The following is a 26,551-nucleotide window of genomic DNA, read 5'->3' as shown; positions in this document are numbered from 1 at the left end:
TTTGGAGTTTGCAGAGCCAGCAGCCAGCGCCTCCCAATTCAATCGGGGGCCATAAAACACGATCGCAAACCTGTGTCTGTTTTACGGCGCCAATTTAGCCTTGCTCAAGGGCACGGCGGCAATAGCTCTTTCCTCTGTTTTGCCCGTTCAGGCAGAGGCCTGTCAGCGAGGCTGCAGCTGGGGGAAAAAATACCGTCCATTCTCACCGTCCGACCATTTGACTGACCGCTCTATTTGGGCACAGAAAGGGTTGGGGCAGATTTGACTGACTGGTACTTAAATACTGCTGATGACTTTGTCTACGTTTGGCTCTTTATTTCCTTTTTCTCCGATGGCCTCTGTCTGTGTGACTGACTGGGACAAATGCCTTTGGCTTGCTGATCTGTTTACCAAAATAAAATAAAAAAATACGACCCCAGTTAGTTTGGTTTTGTCTGCGGATGAAATATTACACAATAACATGGATTTCTTTCAGCTCAGCTTTGTGCCACAGCGACTCACTCTTGACACGATCAATAGCTGCTATTCAGGTGATACAAAGCAAACATTTGGGAAGCTCAGGCAGCTTTCTAACTTTCATGTAACGCCCGCAGACTCGCTTTCATAACAGTTTTCCACCTGCTCTGATACACCGTCTGGGTTTTGAATAACACAATGAAAGCCATTCTGAATTTGAAATGGGGGTTATTGCATCATTAGCCGTGTTGATATTCATTCACATTTATGACTATCTGCGTCTTTGTGTTCGTGTGTGAAAACTCATTTCGCAGGGTGAAATGTGTTTCTTTAGGTGCGATTACAAGGCTCATTGATCAAATCCTTAATATTCACCCCCCCCTCCTGCTCCTTTTTCAACACGAATAGCTTAGATTTCTACAAGTCCTCTGAGATCAGACTGAAATGTTATTTGTTTAAAGGTAGCTTTCGTGTTCGTTTTAACGAGCTGAATTGAAGGTGTCCTCACAAATGGGAGGCCTGCCGGAAGAATCCGGAGACCCTGCTGTAATTAAAATGACACGAGCTTGTTCCTGGCAACAGTCCCTTTCTTCTTTCTTTGTGGCTGTCAAAGCAACACGGATCTTCATCCGCAGCTTGTCAGCGTCAGTTAATCTGTAATGAATACTTTGGATATCTTGTGCATCCTCTTATGTGAATTTCTGTGATTCAGCACAATAGCATTTTGTACTTTTAATAAAGCTTCTAAATTAAAACGAGCAAAAAGGTGCTATTGGTTGTATTATGAAACTTGTACGATCCAGTGTTTGGGGAATAAAAGTCAGGATATTTCGGCCTCTACTGCTTTGAGTTTGTCCATTTAGGTATGGTTCACTTACTACGCCTTTGAATTTTAGTTAAGCAACGAAAAGTTTATTTATTTAATCTGGAATCACAACTTTGCCTCAAACAGGATCTTGGGCCTGTGGTGGATGACTTTGTGTTTCTTTCCTCCATCTCCATGTTTCCAAAACGAAAGACATGATTATTCACTTCAGGAAGTCACAAACAAGCCCTCTGCAAACTGTTGTTAAGAGTGTCGACATTGATCGAGTGGGTAGCTACAAATATTCGGGTTTTGTTCTTGATGACTAACAGTGCTTTGAATCCCATCTTGATGCGCCCTCTAAAAAGCAAAGTTTGTGTTCTCTAAGAACTCTTTAAACATTCAAGATGATGCCTCTCTCTTACAGATGTTTCATTGAATCTGTTTTGAACTTTTGTATAATTGCTTGGTTTGGTTATCAACATCTGTCAAACAAGGATATACTTCTTTACGTCTTTTTAAAATGGCCAGTTGGATTGCTTAGCTAGGCTTTGCTCCTGGACAATAAAAACAGGCATGTCCTTAGACGGGCTTATGCTATAGTGGACTGTCAGGACCTTCCCCTCCTTAAGGATTTGAAGCTTTTGCCCCCAGGATGTCGTTTTAAGGCGCTGATCTGAAGTACTAAAAGATTCCCCGTCTCATTTGTCCCAAGTGCTATTAACATGCTCAATAGCACATGGCACATAGCACTCTTTGCACATCTACACTAATGCATGTGTGTACTTGTTACACATTTTCATGTCCTTACTCTAGCTCTTTTTTTGTGCTGATTGATGTCGTCTTTTTGTATTCTGTTTTCAACTGAACCCTTGCTGCAAAACAAATTTCCCCTAATGGGACTGATACGATAACCTAACTAAAATTTTACAACATAAGACCAACTCTACCCTTAGATACTTTCAAGGTTCAAGGAAAGGACAATCTCCACACAAACAAAACCTTGTCACAGAAAAAAAGGAGCAATTGAGGTGGCATCGCTTTACAAGGAAAGGCGTACAGAGTAGACAGATTTAGCTGTCGTAGAATTAAAAAAAGGTTAAATGAGTTATTTTACATATTTCCTATAACTAGTTGTCCATTTTGTCCAATCCTCCTATATATCCTACAAACATAATTATTCGCAGTCATTACAGTCATCTGGAGGAAGAAAAACACTGAATTGTTGATTGAAAAAAGGTCTTGAACTGGTTTTATTTGTCGTCTCATGTGTGCTTCTTGCTGGTTCCATGTGCAGATCATCCAGGACCGCGTGTTGGAGCATAGCTCCAGGAGCAGCCTGATGTGGAACAGTCACCCTGGGGGGCTTTTCGCCCTGCCCCAGTACTCTGGATACCTGGGAGACTTCCCCTTCTACTATGCCACACTGGGTCAGTAACACGAACACACACATAAAAACACAGTACCAGAGCAGAGTGGTGTTATGTAACGCTTTCTACACACCTGTGAGGCAATGAACCGATCCATAAAGGTTGGTCGGAAAAGTCCAAGTCCAAAAGACTTCAAGTAGATTTTGGCAAAGCTGTGGATTTGGAGCTTGTCTGAAATATGGCTTCCAGCGTGTGGCAGCCAGCCGAGTGGAGGAATGGGCCTTTGACGGATGTTTGTATTAGTCGTGCTGACACACCAGTCCGTCCATCATGGGGTTTTGAGTCAGCGTTGCTACTGGTGCCGCCGCTGTGGCGAGACCAATTCCTCCCGCTACAGTTCAGCAGATCAGAGTATCCCCCGCCACTTATCTGTGACCCGGGAGCCTCTCCGTACCTCACTCCTTCACTCCATCATCATCCAGCGCTGCCGCAACACACACATACACACACACACTCATACACGTACAGACGGCGATAGTACCAACGCGTGTAATTCAGTTGATGGAGCACCCAGAATGGAGGGATTATATCAAAATGGATGGGCTCAGTGACAGGTGTGGATTTATTTGTTTGTCAAAGAGGACGCAATTAAACACGGATGGGTTTTTAGGAGACAAGGTGGTTTGTCGCTGATGGGTAATTGAGTAAAATCAAAGCTGTGGAGTTTGTCTCCAGCTAACACGTCTTCTTGTTCTCTAATAGCCAATAACAAGACAACCGAACTCCTCAGGTTTATTAACACTCAGGGATGCAAAGCAAGAGCAGGGTTTGTTTTTGCCACTTCAGTTAAATGGCCTTTTCATTTAGAAGCCAAAAGATACTGGATTTTTGGTGCTTTCATCAAAATTGTATACAGTTAATTTTGTAAAGAAATTTGACAATTAATTTTGTTACATTAATAAAATCCTCCGATAAAAGCAGGTCTAAGCAAAGATATCACACAATTGAACGAGACAACTTTATAATGAATTTATGTTAACATGTAAGTATGTAATATATGTAAATAATAACACAGTGCAAACCTCTTTTAACGATCATATCTGTCCAGGTCCAATTGATCAGTATAAGCGGATGATTGTTATACTAATATATAAGCATTTTATATTTTTCTTCATTTCTCAGATTTGCTTATTACTGAATTTTATTGACTGGTTATGGTTAAGCAAAGAATCATTTAGTTAAAAACATAAAATCCCTGTAGTAGTAAAATGAACACTGGAAGACTACTTGATTTCTATAAGCAAATTATTTAAACAGCATTTGTATTACAGTGATTCTGTCCCAAGCTTTTTGATCAATATAAGCAGTTAATCAACCGAGGTCTCTATAAGTGGTTTCCACTGCAGTAAATCCAAGATAATTGTAAATGACACCTGTTAATGAAGTCATAAACAAAACTAAATATAGATTTTACTGCCAAGACACCTATATTGATACTTTCTTCAGTATGTGGACACCAGAACATGGTTGGATCGGCCACGGTTGCGTGATGAGGCCTGGCTATTGTCCCAGGTGTTTAACCGTATTGAGGTCAGGGCTCTACGCAGGCTGTTCAATGCCTTCCCAAAAATAGAAACCAAACCAAACTGGCATGTTTCACGTTGGAAGGGCCTTTCCCAATCTGTTGCCATAAAGGTGGAAGCACTCAGTTGTTCTGGAATAAAAATCTGAGGGTGAGTGTTATGATAAATAAAAGACAAAGTTCTGACACAAATTGACATAGACATAGTAGAATGGGATGATGGTAAAGTATCATTGGAAGTGGTCACAAGCCAAATAGGTTGGAAATCACTGGTCTAAAATGTCAGTTATGTTTTAGCATTAGGATTTTACTTATTTGGAACTAAACCATGAACAACAACCCAAACAAAAAGTACAATAACGTATGTTAGACAGGCATGTCCACATACTTTTGTCCAGTGGCGAGTATTAAATGGCCTCCAACAGTTTAATCAATCCCAAACCAGCCTTTTGTTTTGCTTTCAATATTTAGCATTTGAGATATGTAATGTGCTGATACAGGATGTGATAAAAAGCCTCTGAGAATCGTGCAGAAGACAGCATGCACATCCAAAATTTAAAATAAGCCGCATGGCAATAATTCGGCTCCAAGTTTTGTTCAATGTTTCATGAAAGTCTGTTTATGAGCTTGTAACAAATTCACATCCCAGGTGTTTGAAAACTCTGCGCTCTCATAACTTTTTCCATTACGAATCACAGGGATAGTTAACTGAGTTTTAAGACGGCATATATTCTTCATCATAAAAGTTGCTCAGTGGCGGAAAGGAGACTCCTCTAATGCTATCTTCTCTGCGCCACGCTTTGTTGGTTTGGGTTAGATTTAAATTAGGAAAAGTTGAACGTCCTCTATGATCCGTCTTGCTCAATATCTTACTTCCTGCTCATTTTCAGCCTCGATAACTCTCTTCCAACGTCAAGTCAGGCTGAATTTAAAGTCACGTCAGCACTTAGTTGTCTGCTCGTTGGGCTCCAGACACAGCTGAAGAGTTTCCAAAATGAAATATTCAGCAATCAAGGAGATTTGGCATTTTCAAAACACATTAACAATGTTGAATATTTTAAGACTGGCTTGAAAACGCACATCCCTTACAATTATATCATCTATATTTTTGTGAACTGCTGACAGACTCGTTTCAAGTAAGAACTTTAACTGAAAATAGATATGTAGTGTTTGTAAATGAGAGACTTCAGTTCTCCATCGGCTTTATTCTCTATAAAGAGCTTGAAATTTCACTGATTGGTGACAGTCGACTCGCCGTCTTCCAGCCAGGCATTGTTTTCTGGATTTTTGTGAAACTGCATAAATGAGTGACCGTCTTTCTGTTGTGTTTCAGGTATCAAACCCTACCCAAAGTTCACAGCGGTCATCCATGCCGTCTCGCCTCTGGTGTCCCAGTCCCAGCCCATACTCAAGCTCCTGGTAGCTGTGGCCAAGTCCCAGTACTGTGCACAGGTAATGGAATTATTCGTGTGTGTGTGTGTGTGTGTGTGTGTGTGTGTGTGTGTGTGTGTGTGTGTGTGTGTGTGTGTGTGTGTGTGTGTGTGTGTGTGTGTGTGTGTGTGTGTGTGTGTGTGTGTGTGTGTGTGTGTGTGTGTGTGTGTGTGTGTGTGTGTGTGTGTGTGTGTGTGTGTGTCACAGAGTCCTCCAATGATCTCCACCTTGTGACTCCCTATATTGCGCCGCATTAAGCTGCTCATATTTGCGATCGCATTTTCCATCCGGAGCAACAACGGCTTTCATCTTCCATTCTTCCATCCTTGTGTGTGTGTTGTGTGTGTGTGTTCTCGGGTGGATTGAATTAAAGCAGCAATTTGTAGCAGTGCTACATCTGTCTCCATGGCAGCGAAACCCCCTTCAGCACAGCTGGAGACGGCATGTATTGATTCCCCAGCTTGCTCCTTACCAGCACGGGAAATGAAATGGAATTTGCTCCCCGACGGCTGGTTCTTCGTGTGGGTGTATACGTGTATGTGTGTGTCTTTGTTTGTTTGTTTGGCCAGCAGAGTGCATGAGTAAGCGAGTTTGTATTTTGTGTAGGCGGTGCGAGTTTCCGTGTGAGTGCCGTGCATGAGTGTGCAGGTCTGCGATTGTGTGTTGCACAACAGGATGGTGAGTTATGTGTTCGGGTGTGATTGTTTGGGCAGCGGAATATACAATATGAATGTGTGTTTGCGTAGCTTGTTCATGTGTGTATTTGTGTACATGCCATCCGTGTGAGCGGTCACCAGGTCAACCCTCTTCATATTCTGACGGGTATGACTGGTTATTATTTGAAATGTTTTGAAGAGAAATGCCAAAGTACTTGTTACATATGAGCGACATAAACATAATGGGCCTCATGTACCAATAGATAATTTCTTTTGATTTTCTGTTAAGATATTTAAAACACTTGTTAAATCCCATAAATCAATGAGAACCAACAAAATTAGAACGAATCATGGATACGAACAAAAAATGTGTTCTTTTTGTTCCATTGTGTTGCAAAGCAAAAAAATCTTCCTCAATTTTTAAAGGGACAGTGGATGCTACACTTCCCATAATGCTATTCAGAGAATATATTTGTTAGACCTGTCCTTTCTGTTAAATGTGCAGGTCTTTTGAACACTACGCTTTTAGTTCGTAACTTTCTGACTGAAATTTGCAGTGCCCCCACCCCGATGACATCACTATGATGTCATCCTAGTTATTTTCAGAGGCTGAATTTCTCAAATGTTAAAGGTAGACTGAATCCTAAGTAGTACTCCTCATGACAATCAAACTGACTAGTAATTGATAGAGTGCCCCTTCAAATATGGACCAAACACAAGCAGCCTTACAAGAATGTTGCTTTAATAAAGTGGTGTGTATAATTAATCAAAGTTATTGATCTTGACAGTTTATTCTTGACAATAACGGGTCAAAACCTCCAGAACAAGCATATCAGTAGAGCTCGGGTAGATTATTGCTGTTTCAAGGTCAAAAATGAACGTTGTAGTCTTTTCATGACAACTAAGCATCTGCTGAAGACCGTGCGTTCATTCATTAGCACACTTTCAGCCTTAGCACACTATTCTCATAAACCTGCTCTCACAGCGGCAGGTGGAATGAGCAAACCCTGCCTTCTTCTTCATTTTTATGGTGGCGCTTCTGTTTGCCTTCTGCGGGCTGAGTAGAGAGCCGGGCTCACAGTCGGGGGAGGCTTTTCTTCCACTCTCGGCGGACAGAAAAGAGGACAGGGAGAGAGAGGGGTTGCTGAGGAGAGGGATATAAATAAATGAATGGAGGGGAGAGAATGAAAGAACTCAGAGGGCGGAGGGCTAAATTGGATGCAAGAAAGCATTTGAGGCACATTCTGACAGAGTCGACCTCCTGCTGCGTGCACGTGCATTTCCGAGGGAAGCGTTTCTTCCACCCGTGCTACGGATACACACAGTCTTCACCGTTCTCCTCCAGTCATGCACACACATGCATGCACACATACACACCATCAGCACCCTGAGAGGGCTGGTGGGCTGACAGAGACACCATCTGTCTTTATAATCAAGGAACAGAGACACTGTAAGAGCCGAATAACACTGTCCTCTGCTGTGTGTGCGCGTGTGCGTTTGTGTGTGTGTGTGTGTGTGCAGAGATCCAGACTGTTTACCTGTTGTAATAGTACAATGGCAAACACTTTCTCGCCCTGAATCAGCCTCATGAATGATGCCTGTTTGGCTTTTTATCTGTACCGGCTTGTCACGACGAGATCACTTGTGCCCATTCATCAAACAGCTGGGTGTCACCTTTCTTTTTTCGGACCGGCGTCATATTTCCACACAGCTGCTGTGTTGTCGCAAGGCAAACACCTTAACACAGACATCCAAATGGCTCCCAGCTCATAATTTGGCAGGTCCAGTCAGGGTGCAGAGTCCCCAAAGGGGAACGGCTGCTGGGTGTGACACGGTTAATATCAACTTTATTGATCCCCACAGGGAAATTCTTGCGGTTCGCCTCCATCGAGGACGTCTGAGCACAGTGTCGGCTACAGCTCTGCACGGTGGATGGATTAATTTACTGACTTGTTCAAGGACATTTCAGCAGGGCAGATGTTAGCTTACACACAGCAACTGAACACTGCAGGATGGGATGCTGATGATGAGTTCCTATCGCATTCCTTATCGCTAATTAGGTATTCATTGCCCGCAAGTTCTGGCAAACCGGTTCCTCGGGATATTAGCTCGGTTTGCTTTGTCGTTATGTCTCAATTTATGTTGTAATTTGTCAAACTCAATTTAATGGATATATTTACTGTACCAGTATTGCTTAGAATAAACTACAGTAACTATTCACTAAACTATTTTTTAGTGTTACGTATGTTTTTCCTGAAAAAAATATGTTTGCCATCGTTCATACTAAAATTGCTCAAATTTGGAATGTAATTTTGAGCAGCATGACCTTCCCACAAAGCTGTGTGCATGGAAATGGAGGAACTGGAAGTGAAAGCACACGGCAGATGGTGGTGCTACAGCTCCAGGCAAAGCTCAGAAAACAGCAAACTAATAAATCTTTGGAAATACATTTTTCACAAGCCATTTGTAATGTTTTTTTAAGTTGAAAATGGGTTTGGGGGCGGTGTTGTGAAGTTTAATTTGATTTACAATCCATCTTCATATTCTTCCGATAGATTCCTGTTGGTTTGAGCTGCACAGTGACTGCATAAATAGTAGACTGCCAACATTAATGTCGACTTTAAAGTATTTTATAGCATTGAAATGGGACAAACTGATTATTCATTATGCTGATCCACAGGTATTGTAATTGAAAATTGTGAAGGGGGAATTCTCACACCCCTTTATTGACCATCAGCTAAGCCATGGCTCCCTTAGTTACTGTTGCTATGCCTGTCAAGATTTCCATTCTAGAAATATACACAGTAGTTTATATTAATATCAGAGGCAGAACCACTCAAAATTGTAGTCATGTTTTTAAACACTGACTTTAATTTCAGAGAGCGGCTTCTCATTCCTAGCAGACAACTGTCAAGTTTATCAGCTGAAATGTCAACTCTCTCTGTTAGACGTATTACCTGTTAGCTAGCTAATCAAGCTGTAATATAATAATTAGCTCCATGAGTTGTTTGAGAACATAGTTTCCAGCTGACTTTTTAATGTTTCCACCTGTTTTGTTTTAAAAGTAAAATCTTGTTAAAAGGGTCTTGGATATGCAGTTGATGGCTAAATGTATGATGTCATGCTAAAAGACTAAAGCTAAAGCTACATGTCCTGGTTGAAAAGTCAGCAGTTTATGATTCATGTAAAGATAGACAGCATTGTTCTTGCATTGCAGTGAGGAGCTAGTTAAACTATTACATTACGTAAAATGTATGTTCAGTCTGTTATTTCTTTCTAACATTACTCTGTTTTGTTGCGTAGCTTACAGTGTGTTTTCACTTTTAACATCATGACAGAAAAGGCTTTAAGGAGTTTGGGGGAGGGGTTTAGCGAGCAGTCATTTTTTATCACCAAAATTAAAGATGCATGAGAACAGGCCGAGACATAGTAAACCTGTGTTTAAGGTCGGAATGGAGCTTTGTCGTGTGTGTACATGTGTGTTCCTCATCAAACATTAATGAGGTCTGGCGTGGAAGTGCAGTGAATCCAGGAAGGTTAACACCATGTGACACGTCAACGCCAGCTGACTTGCATGTCCAAGTCATATCAAACATGAGCCCCTCATGTAAAACATAATTTAGTTGGAGTCGGAGCGTGAGATCGGATGGGCTGGAAAATGTGTTCAGCGACGTGTCATAGTAAGAAATGAAACCGGACAATGTGACGGGCCGAATTGTACGAACCATTCTGGAGCCATAATTGGAAGCATTTTATTCCTTCAGTTGCCCTTCTGGCTCTTTAACCCTAATTCAGCCTGTGATAAGGTGACATTTGCTGGCCGTAGGTCACGTAAATGTCACATGTTTAACAAGCTGGGAAGTGTGTCGCGAGTTTGTTTTGTTTAGAGGAAATCAAATTAAATGTTTGCAGGTGCTAATGTCTTGCTTCTCTCTTTTAGATCATTGTCCTGTGGAACTGTGACAAGCCTCTTCCAGCCAAGCACCGCTGGCCCGCCACCTCAGTGCCCGTCATCGTCATAGAGGGAGAGAATAAGGTGAGCCTGAGCACGTATTTGATCACTGTCATTTCTAATTGCTCATTTTATACATATTCTCTAACTGCAAAGCTACTGTATTTGAGCACATTTCATTAAGTCTGAGAGGGTCTGGGAGTTAATGAGTTTTGATTTGTGCTGCACTGATTCCATTAAAGGACAGTTTGTGTGGATTCAATTAAAGCTCAGTAATAGGAATAATATAGTTTGAAGGAAAAATAAGCATGGCTAATGCATATTGTTAGGAAAGATAAGGTGGCGTTTTAATAAATGTATTGCTGTTTATTCTTTACTTTAATCATAACTAAATATCAAATTAACAGAAGAAGGTGACAAAATGTCTCTATAAAGCAATGGAAACTCTGTGTCCATTTATTTAACTCTTTTTTTTTTTTTTTTTGCGATTTTGGTGGAATTTGGACATGCCTCAATATTAAGAAACTTTGAATAAACAAGCACAAAGCACTCTCTTAAAACAGAGGCATAAAGTATGTTGTCATGGCAAGACATCACCTGTTGACAGTAACGTTAGATTCAGGCTGATACGTTAGTATCTCCCACTGTCAGGGCCCGATCTGTCCCAGCTGCTCAAACCATCCTGCGCCTATGAGGGCGCGGCTTCTCAGGATGCCTTGCGGGAAGACCAATGAATAAAAGTTGCAATATTTAGAATTTGGATGAGTGAGGTTGAAAGGGTGTATACATCCCTGGTAGGGCAGCCACCTGTCAATCAGTAAGACCACCCTAAAGCATACTCTATGCTCTATTTTACTATTAACTTGACCATAGTTTTATGAATGAACATCAAGCCGTATTGGAGAAGACATTTTTACTGAGGTAAAAAAATTAAGTGAGAAGTAGGGTCATTTTCTCATAGACTTCCTTACTATCGACTTTTTTTTGCTTCTTGTTGCTGCCTGGTAGCATCCAGTAGCCAGTGATAGGCAGAGTAGGCACAACGGGTCGGGCAACTCGGACGGATCAGGACTGGCAGACCTGAATGTGTGTTTTTAGGGCCAAATCTACTGATTTGGGGCTCTGTCTTGTTTACTTTTCACCCTTTCTCTAACTAGGAAAGTGGGTCTTGTGTGAACGTTCTGGGGACGTGGTTTTTGTTACCTTTGGCAAACGTTCCGCTAAGTTCCGTTCGTGGAACGTTGGTTGCAATGTTCCCTTGAAGTTGTTTTCCTACTGTTCCCCGAACGTCCATGGGATGTTATTTTTGTTCAGCAGACATTGCGTGAAGGTAGGGTTAACATCTGTTCAAGGTGGAGCTTTCAATGATGCTGGAAAGTTAAATAAATAACATGTCATATCTGAGTCAGCAACTTAGCCAGTGACATTTATCTGTCATTGTAAGTTGTTTCAGGCTACAATGAGTTTGAATAGTAATAATTAAAACATTTTTTTTTTTTAACACAATTTTCTCAAGTAAAAAAGTTCTAATTGTGACTCAAAAAAAATAAGTTGTGCATAAAAAAAATAACATCAGTCAGTCTTGAGATATCTTGTTTAATCCTCTGTTCCTTTGACTGACACTGTCATATGAGTCACATGTGTTAAGTTAAACCTCCAGCCAGAGCTCTGAGCGGTGAGCATGACACTGTGGCATTTATTATGACAGCCTTATTAGGCTGAAGTCTATGCCCTGATGAAGAGGTTGCTGTGTTTCTCTTGACCTCCCCGTGACCTCTGCTTGTCAAAGTCAATGGGCAGACGTGGACAAAGGGAGATTATCTCCTCTAAACGCCGATCCAAGCATGTTTTTACCATGTCCAAGCTGAGTTTTAAGGTTGTTTTTTTTGACGAAAAAGAAACATTATCTGGTCTCTCATCTGTTTTCGGAGACATCAGACTCATCAGATGCCGTCCTCTCCCCCTCCCCGCTCGTGAGGACTTAACTTCACCTGCCAATCAGAGGAAGTGGTTTCCACATCAGTGTCAGTCACCCGGCGGTAGGCTGAGTTTATGGTTTACCTCTCCCAGTGGCTCTGAGTGGTTTCTCCCAAGCTGTCAATCACAACGGGAGGGCTCTGTGTGTAGCCATGTGTCCATAAAAAGCGAGCTGAACAGGCTTAGCGTTGTGTGTGTGTGTGTGTGTGTGTGTGTGTGTGTGTGTGTGTGTGTGTGTGTGTGTGTGTGTGTGTGTGTGTGTGTGTGTGTGTGTGTGTGTGTGTGTGTGTGTGTGTGTGTGTGTGTGTGTGTGTGTGTGTGTGTGTGTGTGTGCCAGGAAGCCTGTGGTTTGTTGTGGTTGCGGCGGGTTCTGTGTTTACTGTGGCGAGCCAAGCTGTGTTCCTCCACCCCACGGAGGAAGTGACAGAGAGAAAGAGAGAGAGTTCTTCATCCTTTTTGCCTTTTTTCCTGCCACTATCTTGCTTATCCCCTCTCTCTTTCATCCCCTTCCTCACTCAAAGATCCTTTTTTTCCCTCTTCATCATTTTCTCTTCCTCTCATCTTCTTTTTGCGTCTCTATCACTGCATCATCCTCTCTCTCTTTATCTGCCTTTTTTGTCTGGCCATAAATTTTGAAAAAAATGTCATACTGAGGTTAAATTCCCTCCAAGGCACCCATCCTTCCTAATCTTTAAAATTATTTAGATGTCCCATACTTTTCTTTGGGACCTGCAACCACGTACCTTCTTTTCTGCCCTCTGTCATCCTCTCTGTCTCTCCGGCATGGTGGCCAAAAAAGCAGCGCTCTATATAGTTTACTGAAACTGGTTGGTCCTCCCCTCTCCTTCCTCCTTCTCCCTCCTGTGCTGCTGTCCCTTAGATAGGAGGTGAAGTGCTGGAGGCAGATTCCCACTGAAAGAGCTCACATTCCTGGAGAGCACCAGGAAGCCCCAGGCTAATATGTCGCACTTCTAACATTACAAACCATCTGGGGTTTGGAAACACCAGCATCTCATCCTCTTTCCCTTTTTTTTTTTTTTTTTTTTTTTTTTTTGCTGTTTGTCTCGCTGTCACTCTCTCCCCTCCTGTGTCCTGTCTTGTTCTCTCTCCACCTCTTCTTCGCTGCTATTCTCCCTGACAAGTTCTGCTGAAAAACAAGTGGGAAAAATAGAGCGTAGGGATGGTATTGTTTTGTTTCTCTCTATATGCCCGCAGGACATCACAGCAGTAATGCTGACAATGGAAATGAGAGGGAGGTGCCGCCTCCTCGTCTTTCCTCTCAACGCTCATTTTCTCTCTCCTTTTCTTTGGCTGTAAATGCAACTGCCACTCACACACCTCGACTCCTCCACCCTGATAAAATATGAGTGTCAGTCGAACTTCCGCCGTCAGTCGTTGCCTCTGGAGGTTTTTTGGGGGAGAGGGGGAGTAAATGGCACTTGATCGAGCCCCGACTGCGCTGTCGAGGCTCAGCTTTGTGAGTTGGTTGGAGCAGCAAATGGGGGCATGCACATGTAAAATTAAGCTCTGGAAATACATGTTTTCTATTTAATTTATTTTGCTGCAAAAACAGTGCACCTACAGTTATGAAAAAGCTCCTTAAACTGTATTGCAATGTTATTTTGTTGCCTTTTTACAGCTTAGACATTTTAACAACTACTGTATGTTTATATAAGTTCAGTCTGCCTTGTTCATCACCAAATTGAACCATTTTTATTTATATTATGACCATATACAACTCTCAAAAATAGAACTGTTAAAAATATTCCTGATCCATCCATACCAGTGTACCATCAGGTCTGGAAAAGCATTATGATATTTCAGTATTAAGTACATTTTGTTCCTTATAATGTTGCCTATTAATCGTTTTCAACTACTATATAAATTCAATTTGCTTTTCTTCTTTATTAACATTTGTAAAGCCTGACAAGCAAAGATGGGCAAAATAATGAAAAGGTTTCCTTCATTACTGAATCAGGACAGATTAGTGATGACACAATAACAAATGAATCCTTTATCTGTCATTCATCAGGTTTAAGCCTGTCAAATGTAAAGGTTTCTGCTTTTCTCTCACTTTTCATCATTGTATACCTAAGTTAGAGTTGTAGAAAGAGCACCTTTTAGACAGGTGCATAGGAAAATGAAATCATGCAACAGAAAGGGTTGAATTCTTCAAACTCAAAACAACATTTTTATTCTTTAGCCACGGTATACAACAACAATATTAACAGCAGAGTCCAATCACCAACACTAAAGACATTCTAAACGGCAATATATTTAGGGATGTATTTTAATCAATTTTCTCACATTTGTGATTTGACTCTTCTTGACACGCCTTTTGGGCCGATACTCAAATTTACAATCTCAGAGATCTCCTTCTCGTTCTCTTTAGCTGCAACAATGGCTGTAATTCCAGGTGATTTTTCTCACTCGTTTTTTAAGTTTCGTCATCTGTAGTGCTTTTTTCTATGTTTGTTCGGCCATAGTAGCCGTTTTCTCGCAACACAGTAAGTGAGCTGAATTGCAGGCGTCAGTTGCATTAGCTCCGCCTACCATTTGGGCAGACAAACCTCAGCTGGGTGATGGGAAAACTCGCGACTCAATGTGCGCCGCTTGGGATTTTTCCTGTGAATGTTGCCACAGACACCCAGTTCGTAATACTACAAATGCGAGAGCTTTCGTCAGTGGACCAATCACCATTGTGTTACTTGTTTCTACAATTGATGGTTACTTAACAGGAATAAACAACTTTGATTAAATGGGTCATTACTCAAATGTAATTGTAAAATGAAAACATTTGAGTTTAGAACTGTCGGCTGGATTAAATAACCAATCTCCTTGGGCATTTCTTAATACTTTTTTACATTTTATGCCCAAAAAGGTTGGTGTATAATAAAAGGAATCATTAATGCAGCTCCAGAATGGTTACCAGTCTTCACACAGCTCCACAGTGAAGTCATTCTCTCTGTGTGTGTTGCTGCCCTCGGCTGTAGGAGTGATGGAGATCTGTTGAGAGTGGGGTCACTTTGCTCGAGCGCAGCAGGCAGACAATGCGAGGTGTTTATCGAGAAAGGAGGTCAACGCTGACTATTGTTGGATGTAAATGTAATGACTTTTCAGTACAGGTGGCCTTTTTTAAAAGAACAAGTATTCTTGCAGAGGCCTGACCTTCATGTTCGTGTTGAATAACTGAATAACAGGCTGTTAGTTTGTGTGTGTGTGTGTGTATATATACTGTGTATCTGGATGTGAGTCTACGTCCATTAGAGCGATGCATCGTGAGCCGTTTCTCGTTTGTGTGGGAGGTTGTTTGAGTTCGAGCTCGCATCCAGCTTGCAACACGAACACACGAACGCTTTTCATCACAGCAACAGACCAAAAGACTAGCCGTCCAAATACCCTCAAGATTTTGGTCTCACCATCCACCCACCAAGCCCCGGCCTCCATCACTCTCTCTGCTTCCATATTCAAGGACCGTCATGTTTTACACAGTTGGGTTTAATTTGCTGTTAAATCGTACTTTTGTTTTTTTGTTTTTTTACAGTGGTGGAGAGGAAAGATAAATTTGTTGCATTGTCGACACGTGTCTCCTGCTTATATGTGTCTGACCGCATTTATGTGTTGTTATTGATTTTAAAAAGAGAAAGACGACCCTGCAGCAGTAATGGAAACTTGTATCAGCACTCCATCACTTTTGAAAACAATAGGGGGGGTCGGGCAGGGTGCAGTAAAGCGTAGGATATTGGCTTTTCTCTTCTCCCCTGTGCGCCGCTGTTTGTTGATGTGATGGCTTTTTGCCTCCCATGAATTTGTAAGGGGTCATTAAAAATGTATACAGTATCTACTGTAGACATTGAAGCGGAAACAGTTTTTATTCTAAAATGTATCTCAAGGTGAAGCTCTGCTGCATGATCTAATTTAAAACTTTTGAAGTTTGGGTAGCAACTGAAAGAATTTGGGCATGGTAGCAGGGATTAATCCACAAAGCAGCAATACTCACATTTCTTATTGCTTTTTCTTTCAACTTACTATAATATGTCTTTTTTCATCATTTCTATATTATGGACCACATGACTACTTTTATGAGAAAGGGTTCTCGCGTGATTGATGAATTCAAAAAGGAATTTGCAGTTTATCTAATTTTAGCCACTTTTGTCAGGCCTCATTAAAACTGACTGTATACTACATACCAGCATCAAATGAAAGAAAGCGTTAGCTACAAGCTGGTGAACATGGTCACGCATTTAGCAGGTAAAGATATTTCCCTTTGGACTTTGTAGAGACCAAAAACAGAGCTAAAAAGAAAGTGAATATTGGATTGATATTTGTCAGATGGACGCAAACACGAATCCAAATAATTTTTAAAGTTGCTCTTTGTCTTCTCAATGTGTCTGCAACTGTTTGCTAGAAGTTTGCCATAACAATGTGAAAGGTGATGATGTCACTGTTTACAGCTTGTCTCTTTGGTTTTGGGCGGCTGTGGCTCAGGCTTTCAATCGGAAGTGCAACAGTTGGATCCTTAGTAAGCATGTCAAAGAGTCCTTAGGCAAGATACTGAACACCAAATCACTTCCAAAAGCTGTGCCATCGGTGTGTGAATGTTGACCGAGAGTGTAAAGCACCCTTAAGATGCCTCCTTCTCTTTGGAGGTTTTCAGGGCATATCCAAGTGGAATGAGAACCAGGGGAGGCCAAGAACATGCTAGAAGGAATTACATACAGAATCCAATTTTGCCTGGGCTAGTCTCCAGGAGCCTAGGGAGAAGCTTTTCTGAGCTACCCTGCTAGGTCTGCTGCCTCCGCTACCTGAAACTGAATAAGTGGCAGAAAATGGAAGGTTGATGGATTTATTCAAAATGATGACCAGGATCAAAGGGTTTGTTGTTGAAAATGCAACCGTTCCAAGATATTAAATAAAAAAGGCCATACTTGGAACAAAACCTGGAAACTGTTAGTTTGTAGAATATACGCAGCTGCATGAAAAAAAATGGGACATGTACAGGAAGTTTTATTTTCCTTCTTTCCTTCCTTCTCAGACATTTTGCAAAACTTTCAGATCAACATTTGCTCCCTCAGCCTTTTTTAATGTGTTCCAGGAGACCAAATGATCACAAATTCATGCTGCGTGATAAAGGGAATCGAGTTTTCTCAAATAAATGACGTGATTTTAACCCTTTGTGATCTGTGTTTCCCTCTGCAGGTGATGAGCAGTCGTTTTCTGCCCTATGAGACCATAGTGACTGACGCTGTCCTCAGCCTGGATGAAGACACAGTGTTGTCCACCACAGAGGTATTTTGTAATATAATAACTTTTTCTCTCTCTCTTTCTATCTGCCTCCTCTCTGTCCCGATAGTTGGGTCCTCTTGAGACAAAACAAAGATCCAAACGCTTTCTATGTCCCAAAAGCAACTCTCTGATTGCATTTTCTCTCAATTTTTCTATCCCTCTTTCTGTTTGTCCCTGGTGTTTTCGAGTTATCGCTCCACAGCTCGATTCTCAAATCACTTAAACTACTCTAACTTTTACTCCCAGCGCCTTACTTTTTTATCGCCTTTTCTCGCCTGCCTCTCTCTCTACTTTTTCTTTCCATCTTTCATGTTTTGGCATCTGCATTCACACAGTACATCCAGAATCCCCTATCCGAGAGCAGCACTGTTTTTTTTTTTTTTTTTTTTTCTCATGCTGTTGGGACTGTTCCTGTTTTTGTTCCCGGGGACACGTTTTTGGCGCGGCACCATGGGAAGCCAGATGCTGCTTTGAACAGTGTAGAATTAGATCTCATAAAGGCTGTTTGTGCGGAGGATCAAGATGGTAAGGCAGAGCTGGCACTGGGAGAAAAAAATCCAGCCTCCCAAAAAAACAAATCGACCCGTGTTGGATCATGAACATAAACAAGTTATAGAAGCATCAATGCCAAAACATATTAAAAAAGAATTTCAGGCAAAAGTACCATTACCAATTTATAACAGTCCCCCATCTACACACTCTTCCCTCAACAAGAAAAACACTCAGAGTTTTCCTCATCTACCTCAGCTTTCTTTGTCCTTAACTGAAGATGGTAAGAAGCAGATTTCTCACAATAAAATACAAACTTGCATCCAGTTCCTCATAGGGCTGTAATCAACCAAAGAAATTCTTGGTCGACTGAAACCCTGAAATTTCGACTAAAAATCGACTAATGGGGGGGGGGAGGCATCACGTGCATCTGCGCAATATAATAGCCCATGATTACCGAAAATATATACTGATATCAGCACAAGAAGGCAATTAAACACAAAAGGCAATTCAGGGAAAATTATCTTTATTAAACACGACACCAATGGGCCTCATATCCTGAGCAATAAAATTGACAATTCCTTCTGTGATATCATGTTTGCGTTTGGATGATAGAGGAGGCTTAACATCCAGCGTGGTCTGGGTGCATCGGAGGGATCCGCCTGCAGTTATAAAACGATTATTAGACTAAAATATTGAAATATGTTTAATATGATATTAATAGGCTATAATATTGAAATATTACCGTTTTTAGATGATACGCCATGTTTGTAGTCGAGCTGTGATATGCAAACTGTTGTTTGCAAATTTTACATTCGACTTTTTTCCCGCCATCTATTTTGGAAAGATTCTGCCACACTGCCGATGTCTTTGACATGGATGGTAGAGGAGGAGGACTCAAATGAAACTTAAATGAAACGCTCAAAATAAAAATAAATATTCAGCAATTAAACCACCGGACGTTGAATAACATGGACCTTCTTCAATCTACCTGTCTCTAGTGGGTTGGGCTAATCCAAAATAGTGAAAACAAGGGGGGTGTTCTCTGAAGACAGGCTGTTTTCTGTGAAACAGGGCTCTGAAAACACCCCCATTAGCACTTGGTACTTTCCTCCTGATGACGACTTTATGAAATTAACACGGCAAAAAATCGACCAATCAGAATTTTGGTCGACCCAGAACGTATCGACCAATAAGTCGACCAGTCGACTAGGACTTTACAGCCCTAGTTCCTCAGAAGGATTTCATATTTGTTTCTTTGTCCAATATGCCCATTTTTTCCAACCATCAAAATATGGTTTCCTTCTTTCCTTCTGTTGTCATTCAACTACCTTCTCCTGCATCAAAATCAAAAGAGAGTCTTCTACTTCTCCTTTGGGATTCGTTTGTAAGCCCAAATGTTGGCGGGAAGAGAAGATAAAAATTATATGTATTGTGTTTTATGGCGGATATTGACATTAGTATTCATCAATATAAGCACTCTCTCAGTGTATGATAGTGTGATAATATGCGATGTAATGCAGAGCGGGCTGTTTATGGAGCAGCTGAGGCCTTTTTGATGTTTTCATCTAATTATTTGATTGAATGCTTTGATCGCCGCCACAGAAGTTTGCTGCAGGCAGCTGCTTAGGCGAGACTGCTTTGTGTTTGATGAGGTTTAGCCTCTCTTGTATTTTCACTACGGCTTGTTTGAGTGTGCACTTCCTTTGTTAGTTCTCCCTGTTGTCTCTTTGTTCCCCTCTTTGACATTTCAAAGGAAATATTTCATGCTTTAAATGTAAACTGTGAAGGCTCATGTACACCTTCATTTCCTTGTTGTTAGGAGGAAATATCTATAGGCAAGAGAAGAGATAATTTTTTACTTGCAATGAACTTCCAATCTAAGTCTGAGGACCAAAATGTTTTATTTATAAATAAAGTTCATTGCAAGTGAAAGGACAGTGTGTGGGAGTTCTCTCGTCTCATCCTTTAAATATAAAAAAATCACAGAATACCTGCAGGTATAACCCTGTGTTGTTGCATTATTTAAATTGTGTTGTAAAATGCAATTTTAATGGCTTATAAATAACTTGCTAATGCTTTGTTTATTAGTTATAAGCCATAAATCAGAGCAACCTTTCGGTTGCCAGGTTGTGGAAAATCCCTCAGGCTGGTGTTTGGTGATAATGCAGTAATAAATGTTGGCAACCTATTAATAAACACCTGTTAGTTTCACACTTTCTAATAAGCCACTAAGTCAGATAAAGAGTTAGTTATCAATTTTAATATGTTGTTTACTGATTGATTATGGTCCAGATGGGTAAAAGTAATGTTTAAACAGTTAAAATTGTTCGCTAAAAGTAATTAACGGTTTAAATACTTTGCTAAAAGCTATGGTGGGTGTGGTATTTTAGATTTTTTTTTTGTCATATTTCTTTATATTATCATTACATCTGGACAACAATCAATATATCAAATGCTCTGACAAAAAAACAAAAGAAACATCAACTATCTGTGGCTGTTGCATAACTGTAATACGCCCATCCAATTATTTCCTTTGGCCCACTATGAACTGCTTTTAAAAGGGATTTTTCACAACCTGGCAACCCAAAGTTAATTGCATTTAACTGAAATAAAGCATTAGTAAATGAGTTATAAACCATGATTAAATAAGTCACAACTCATAACGGATGATAATTATTAGGAAGTGATACAAATGTGGTTCTAAATATCATGTTTTGTTAAAATCTGTTTTGTGTCTGTCCAGGTGGATTTTGCCTTCACGGTTTGGCAGAGTTTTCCTGAGCGGATCGTTGGTTACCCTGCTCGCAGCCACTTCTGGGACAGCAACAAGGAGCGTTGGGGCTACACATCCAAATGGACCAACGATTATTCAATGGTGCTGACGGGGGCCGCCATCTACCACAGGTACAGAAGGGGATTCCGCATTATCGTCCTCTGATCTGCAACAACTTGGTTCCAATACAGCTGTTTACCTGCTCACTGTTTCGCTCTGCTTGGCTGTTTGCTTTCATGTTTCTTCCTTCAGTTCCGTTCCCCTTCTGTTATACAGGGATCACAGCTTTGCTCTGCTCTGCTCTCCAGTGTTCAGTCGTCTGTCTTTTGATACAACACTTTGATGCAGTGATCTGCAGATTATGAAAGTAGGCGCGTTGTTCAGTGTTGCACAGCCTCAGGAAATCAGTGTTTTGACACTGGGTATGTTTTATCCCAAAAAATGTAAATTTGTCTGCTACACGGCGTTTCATAGTTCCTGCGTTTAGTTTTACAACAGCCCTGTCAGCTTCAATATGGCTTCACTCGGCTGTGTTGGGAGCAGTCCATTAAGCCGGAGTCAGCCAATCACTGCAGACGAACGCTTAATCACTTTCAATAACTCAGTCGTTCAATCCATCCTGGAACTTGAGCAATCAGTGTGTTGATGAATTCGGAGTTCTGCCCAAAGGCTTCAACCTGTAAAGGTGTCTCAAATTTGTGATGCATTTGAATTAAAGTCGCCCAAACATATGACAAGCTGTCCTCTTCATCCACCTATAAAGGTCTGAAACTGTGGGATTATTCAGCTCCACAATGGCGTTTTCAGGAATGAATCCAAAAAAAGCCTATTGAAAGTTTGTGCACATACTCAGCATTGTTGGAGCAGAATGTAAATGAAAATCAATTTACACTTTAATGAGTGCAATTGGGAAAAGTGAAAATAAAAACCTGGAAGTTAAATCAGACCAAATTAATTTTTATCAAAGCCATGTGCTTTTTTTACAATGTTTTGAAAAGTGGCCCTTTTATGGTTTTCCACTTTTCCCCTCTTCTTTAGTGTGTTATATATATTTTTGTACATGTAAAAGGTAAAAGTGTAAAACCTGAAGTCCATGCCTAAAAGGCGTTACCCTCCCCCTCAGAAACTCCTGAGCTGCCTGAAACGGATCCATTGAATTCTCTCCTTCACTTCCGTAACTTTATGAGTTCACAATGTTACGGAAGTGATATAAAACTCCCTCCGGCTAGTTTGGCCCTCAACAAGGAAGCTCCGGAGGGGATAGTTTTGAAACTTTGATCAATCACAACAGAGCGGGCTAGCTGACCAATCAGACTTTGCTTTCTGGAGGGAGGAGCAAGTGCTACAATGGAGCGTTTCAGAGAGAGGGTGAGAAGAGGTGCTGCACGACAGCCAGGATGAGAAAAACAAGGCGAATTATGAACATTAACGCACGTAAAACATGTTGTAACTGTAACTTGAGATAAAAATATGCACCCGGAAAATAGCATAATAGGGCCTGTTTAACAGACTGAACCTGCAAATCACTCTTCAGTCTGCTTCATTTTCCATTTAAAGGCTTTCAACTTTCAATTCACTTCATGACATTTGCGTGACAACCTCACACCCTCACTAAATATCTGATGTTTAGCTGCTAAATGCTTGACTTTGTTCACCAGCTAGTCTTAAACTGTGTCTTGTTGCCGTTTGGTGCAGAGCAGGAAATTAACAGTGTTGGTTTTTGGGGGGAAGAAAGAGGATTCTCATAAGGACTGACCTACCAAGATCAGTCGCCCCTTCTTATTTATTCTTATTTGATGATTTACTCTTCCTTTATCCTCACTCCTTTCGCTCCTCTCTTGCAGGTATTACCATCACCTGTACACCAACTACTTACCCACTAGTCTGAAGGGCATGGTGGACCAGCTGGCCAACTGTGAGGACATACTGATGAACTTCCTGGTCTCTGCTGTCACCAAGCTGCCGCCCATCAAGGTCACACAGAAGAAACAGTACAAGGAGACCATGATGGGACAGGTAGGAGCGTGTTGAGGCCCTTCTCATGACCGGATCCGTGTCAGTTTTTAATATTTTGTTTGACTGAGATGACTCATTGGCTCTATTTTAAAAGAGCTGTTAAACCAAACTTCAGGACAGCTGCCAGCTGAGAGAATTGGTTTGCATTAAAGAAAATCACATTACAGGAAATGACTGAACTCGAAACAATAGACTTAGACTTATTATATAATCCACTTTTATTGTATCCTTTTTTTTTTATAAAAATTGTGATTCATGCTGAAGCCAGCATTGTTTTCTCCTCATCATCAGTGTGTGTCACGGCCTTTCAGCTGGAATGAACTCTTGCTGCTCTATGAACAGCATGAATTATTCTCCTAAAAGTCTCTGGTACGACCCGTGGGTAAACAGGACAAGTCACTTACTGTACGGCGGGGAGACAAAGCACAGAGATCAGTCGTGTCAGATTTTATGGATGACGTCATGGCTTCTAGTCAAGCTCCTGGCTCACAAATATAGAATAGGATCCAGTTGATTATTTATTGAGGCATTAATGTCTCTCTTCATTCAGTAATGGTTTTCTCTTGTCACAGTGTCTGAACTGTGACTATGATTGAATGAAAGAAATCAGCAGATGATTGTTATTGTCTGCCTTTTTTCATATAAGGAGAACATCCCTTTTCCCGCCAATGATCTAAAGCAGTTTTTTTGGTGCGGTGTAATTCCAAATCCCATCATCGACCCCGCTTATCACGTTCCAAATAAGTTAATTACAATTTATTTTTAAGTGGATCTAAATGAGTATAACCTCAAATGTTGTTTCAAATTGCAGAGTGTTTTGTGTATAGGTTTATTAGCTAACTATATCAACAGTTATCCACGACTTATAGCTAATTATCTGAATTTTATATTCACACATTTCTAAGGTAGATCTTTCAACTGTTCATCCATTACTTTTACCTAATTACGTCAACTGGTTATCCCTTATTTTGACAAACCATTTTCTAAACCTAGTTTCGTGTTTATTTTCCTACTACTCACAAATTGGATGACATATAAAATCACAAATTATATTTTTTTATCAAATGAATTGAGCTACTCCGCATTCTCTCCAAAAATCTTGCAAATTGTCCGCACTGCTAATTAGGTGTAGGCTAGAAAAATTTGTGTAGTTGTGTGAGTGGCCTTATTGTTAATAGTATTAGCATTGGGAATGTATGTGCAAAGCCTGTGTAGACTAGTTGATTGCCTAGGCTTACATCCACAAAGTCTTGTATATTGTGTATTTAGTCTTTGTAAGACAGTGTGCAAAAAGGTGTTTTGCACACTGTCCCTAAGCAAGAGCAGGAATACCCCCTTGGGTACAAATACTGCATGGTTGTGAATCACTGATCTTAAGCAATAATTATTCACCGTGATAATGACACTAAAATATTTTTTTGTCTGCCCTCTTCTCCCTCTCCGTTCCCAACAGTCTTCAAGAGCTTCTCGCTGGGCCGATCCGGACCACTTTGCCCAGCGGCAAACCTGCATGAACAAGTTCGCCAGCTGGTTTGGCGCCATGCCGCTGGTCCACTCCCAGATGAGACTGGACCCCGTCCTGTTCAAGGACCAGGTCTCCATTCTCCGCAAGAAATACAGGGACATCGAGAGGCTCTGACAGGACCGGCGCCCCCTCGGGGGAGACCCCACGCAGGGGGAGGCTCGCGATAGAGACTCTGTGGAGAGTAGAAGGACTAGCAGGACTACGGCAGGATAGACGGGGAGCGACACTGCTCTGTCTTCCACTCAGCACATTGCCAATGACCACAGCGCCGCTGCTGCCAGGACTTGAACGCGGTAAGGGATGAATAGGAAACAAGCAGATGGCGTTTGGAAATGAAAAACGCAAACAGAAAACCCCAAACACAGACAGACAAAGAGGAGTACACAAACTGATGGACATGCCAAACAGTTGCTGTATGTTTTGCAAATGTGCAAACACACGGCACACACTACTGACGACGAGAACTCTTGGATAGAATATTTTTTTGTACAACATGAACAAGGACGACATTGACTTTCCTGCTCTCTCGGCACATGTGCAGGATGGTAGAAGAGGGAAGGTGTCCACGATCGCAAACCTGGCAACCCCACCCCGTCAAAAATCCTACTGTTCGCCCCTAGCAACCCTCCCAGTCTGCATCAGGATGTAATACCGGACTACCAAAACCCCCTGCTTTATAGCCCAGGAGACCCTGTTTGTTAGTTGATTTGATTTCTGTACAAATCAGCTCTCTGGTGTCACTGTTGACCCTTTGTCCTCTCTGAGAGGTTTAAAGTCAGAGCGTCATCAGTTTAATATTTCCGTTCTCAAGGCAGAAGAGGTAAACAGCAGTGTCCATGTTATTTTAGTGGCCTGACAAGGTTTTTATAGCAAAGCAGCCATTATTTCTTGAAATTCTTGGCTATCGACTCACATCCTCGCGCCGGAAAACATGCCGTCTTTCCTATCCTCGGCTCATTCCTTAATGTGCTGATACGGCTTTTATAATGGTCTATCTGCGTCCCTGTTATCACTGAGAAATGTTAGAAAAACATCGCGTTTCATATCCCATTTTCCTCTCATACTCACCAAGGCAGTTGTACTTTTCTCATCTTTTTCTTTTCATTTACTTTCATCACCTTTTATTTCCCCCTTTAAAGTCTCTGTACTTTCACTCGTGTGTGTGTGTGTGTGTGTGTGTGTGTGTGTGTGTGTGTGTGTGTGTGTGTGTGTGTGTGTGTGTGTGTGTGTGTGTGTGTGTGTGTGTGTGTGTGTGTGTGTGTGTGTGTGTGTGTGTGTGTGTGTGTGTGTGTGTGTGTACGTATGTGCGTACGATGGTGTTGTGTGTACAGAGCCTTGAAAAGTTGGCTCATCCAACCATAAGCTCAAGCGGAGTACATTTTCCCTCCGTTGGAATGAGCGAAATGAACATTTCTGGATGAAATGGAGCAGAACGTTGCATTCTAACCCAAACTCGTTTTTGCCCATTTATATCTTCCTGCATGGCCCTGGAGCTCTATCCTGGCAGGGAGGAAATGGAATAAAATTTCTGTCCATAGCAGGTCTTTAGTGACCAGCGTCCGGCGTCATTTCACAGGAGTGCTTGTAGAGAGATTTTTCTTTTAACGCTGAGCGCATCAGTGCCATTCTGACATCGGGGTCTGCCTTTAGAACTTTTTGATTGCACATCACGTTGCCTACATCACTTTGAGATGCCTAGATGCTCCCGCGTTGAAATATTTTAGTCATCAGTCCAGTGCGGCTCTCCTGCCACCGTGATTTATTTTTATTTCTGTGACATATCAGAGGACCTCAGAGCCGTTAAATTGACAAAAGGTTTTCTCCCCCATTTGTCAGGCAGAGATGCGTTCGGGCTTCAATTAGGTAATTCTATTTCATCTGGAGTGCTGATTTATGCCGAGGAGACAAGCTGTTGATGGGACACTAACATTATAGAACATTGTATTGTGGAAGCAGTGACCCACAAACATGACCTTCTAGCTAATGCTAGCCTTGGCAGGACAGCTCGCACACACCCTCCCCTGATTGTCCGTCACTTAAAACGGCTGCTCACATCGCCAATCGTATCCACATCAAACCGCCTGACATTTTGCACCTTAAATTACCTTATGGGTATTGGACAACCAGATCGAAATGCTCAAATTACTTGCTATCTCAAACTTGAATTAATCATTTCTAAGAGATCTGCTTCGTAACGGAGATATTTCTTCGCTGTCATTAGGTCTGCATG

General features: G+C 41.4%; 1 protein-coding gene across 1 annotated transcript in view; it reads left to right on the top strand.

Moving 5' to 3' along the window:
• ext1b (exostosin glycosyltransferase 1b) overlaps positions 1-25,525 on the top strand; it is a 116,801-nt gene extending 91,276 nt beyond the window's left edge. The window contains exons 5-11 of the mRNA XM_054606120.1: positions 2,559-2,691; positions 5,547-5,665; positions 10,241-10,336; positions 17,429-17,518; positions 20,751-20,911; positions 22,625-22,796; positions 24,250-25,525. Of these exons, the coding sequence (XP_054462095.1) occupies positions 2,559-2,691; positions 5,547-5,665; positions 10,241-10,336; positions 17,429-17,518; positions 20,751-20,911; positions 22,625-22,796; positions 24,250-24,435 (957 nt within the window). The 3' untranslated portion in view covers positions 24,436-25,525. The remainder of the gene's footprint in view (positions 1-2,558; positions 2,692-5,546; positions 5,666-10,240; positions 10,337-17,428; positions 17,519-20,750; positions 20,912-22,624; positions 22,797-24,249) is intronic.
• Positions 25,526-26,551: the final 1,026 nt, after the last annotated feature.

Source organism: Anoplopoma fimbria, chromosome 10, assembly GCF_027596085.1.
Source record: "Anoplopoma fimbria isolate UVic2021 breed Golden Eagle Sablefish chromosome 10, Afim_UVic_2022, whole genome shotgun sequence".
Lineage (NCBI taxonomy): Eukaryota > Metazoa > Chordata > Actinopteri > Perciformes > Anoplopomatidae > Anoplopoma > Anoplopoma fimbria.
The sequence above is the reverse complement of the archived record's forward strand: the minus strand, read 5'-3'. Positions and strand labels throughout refer to the sequence as shown.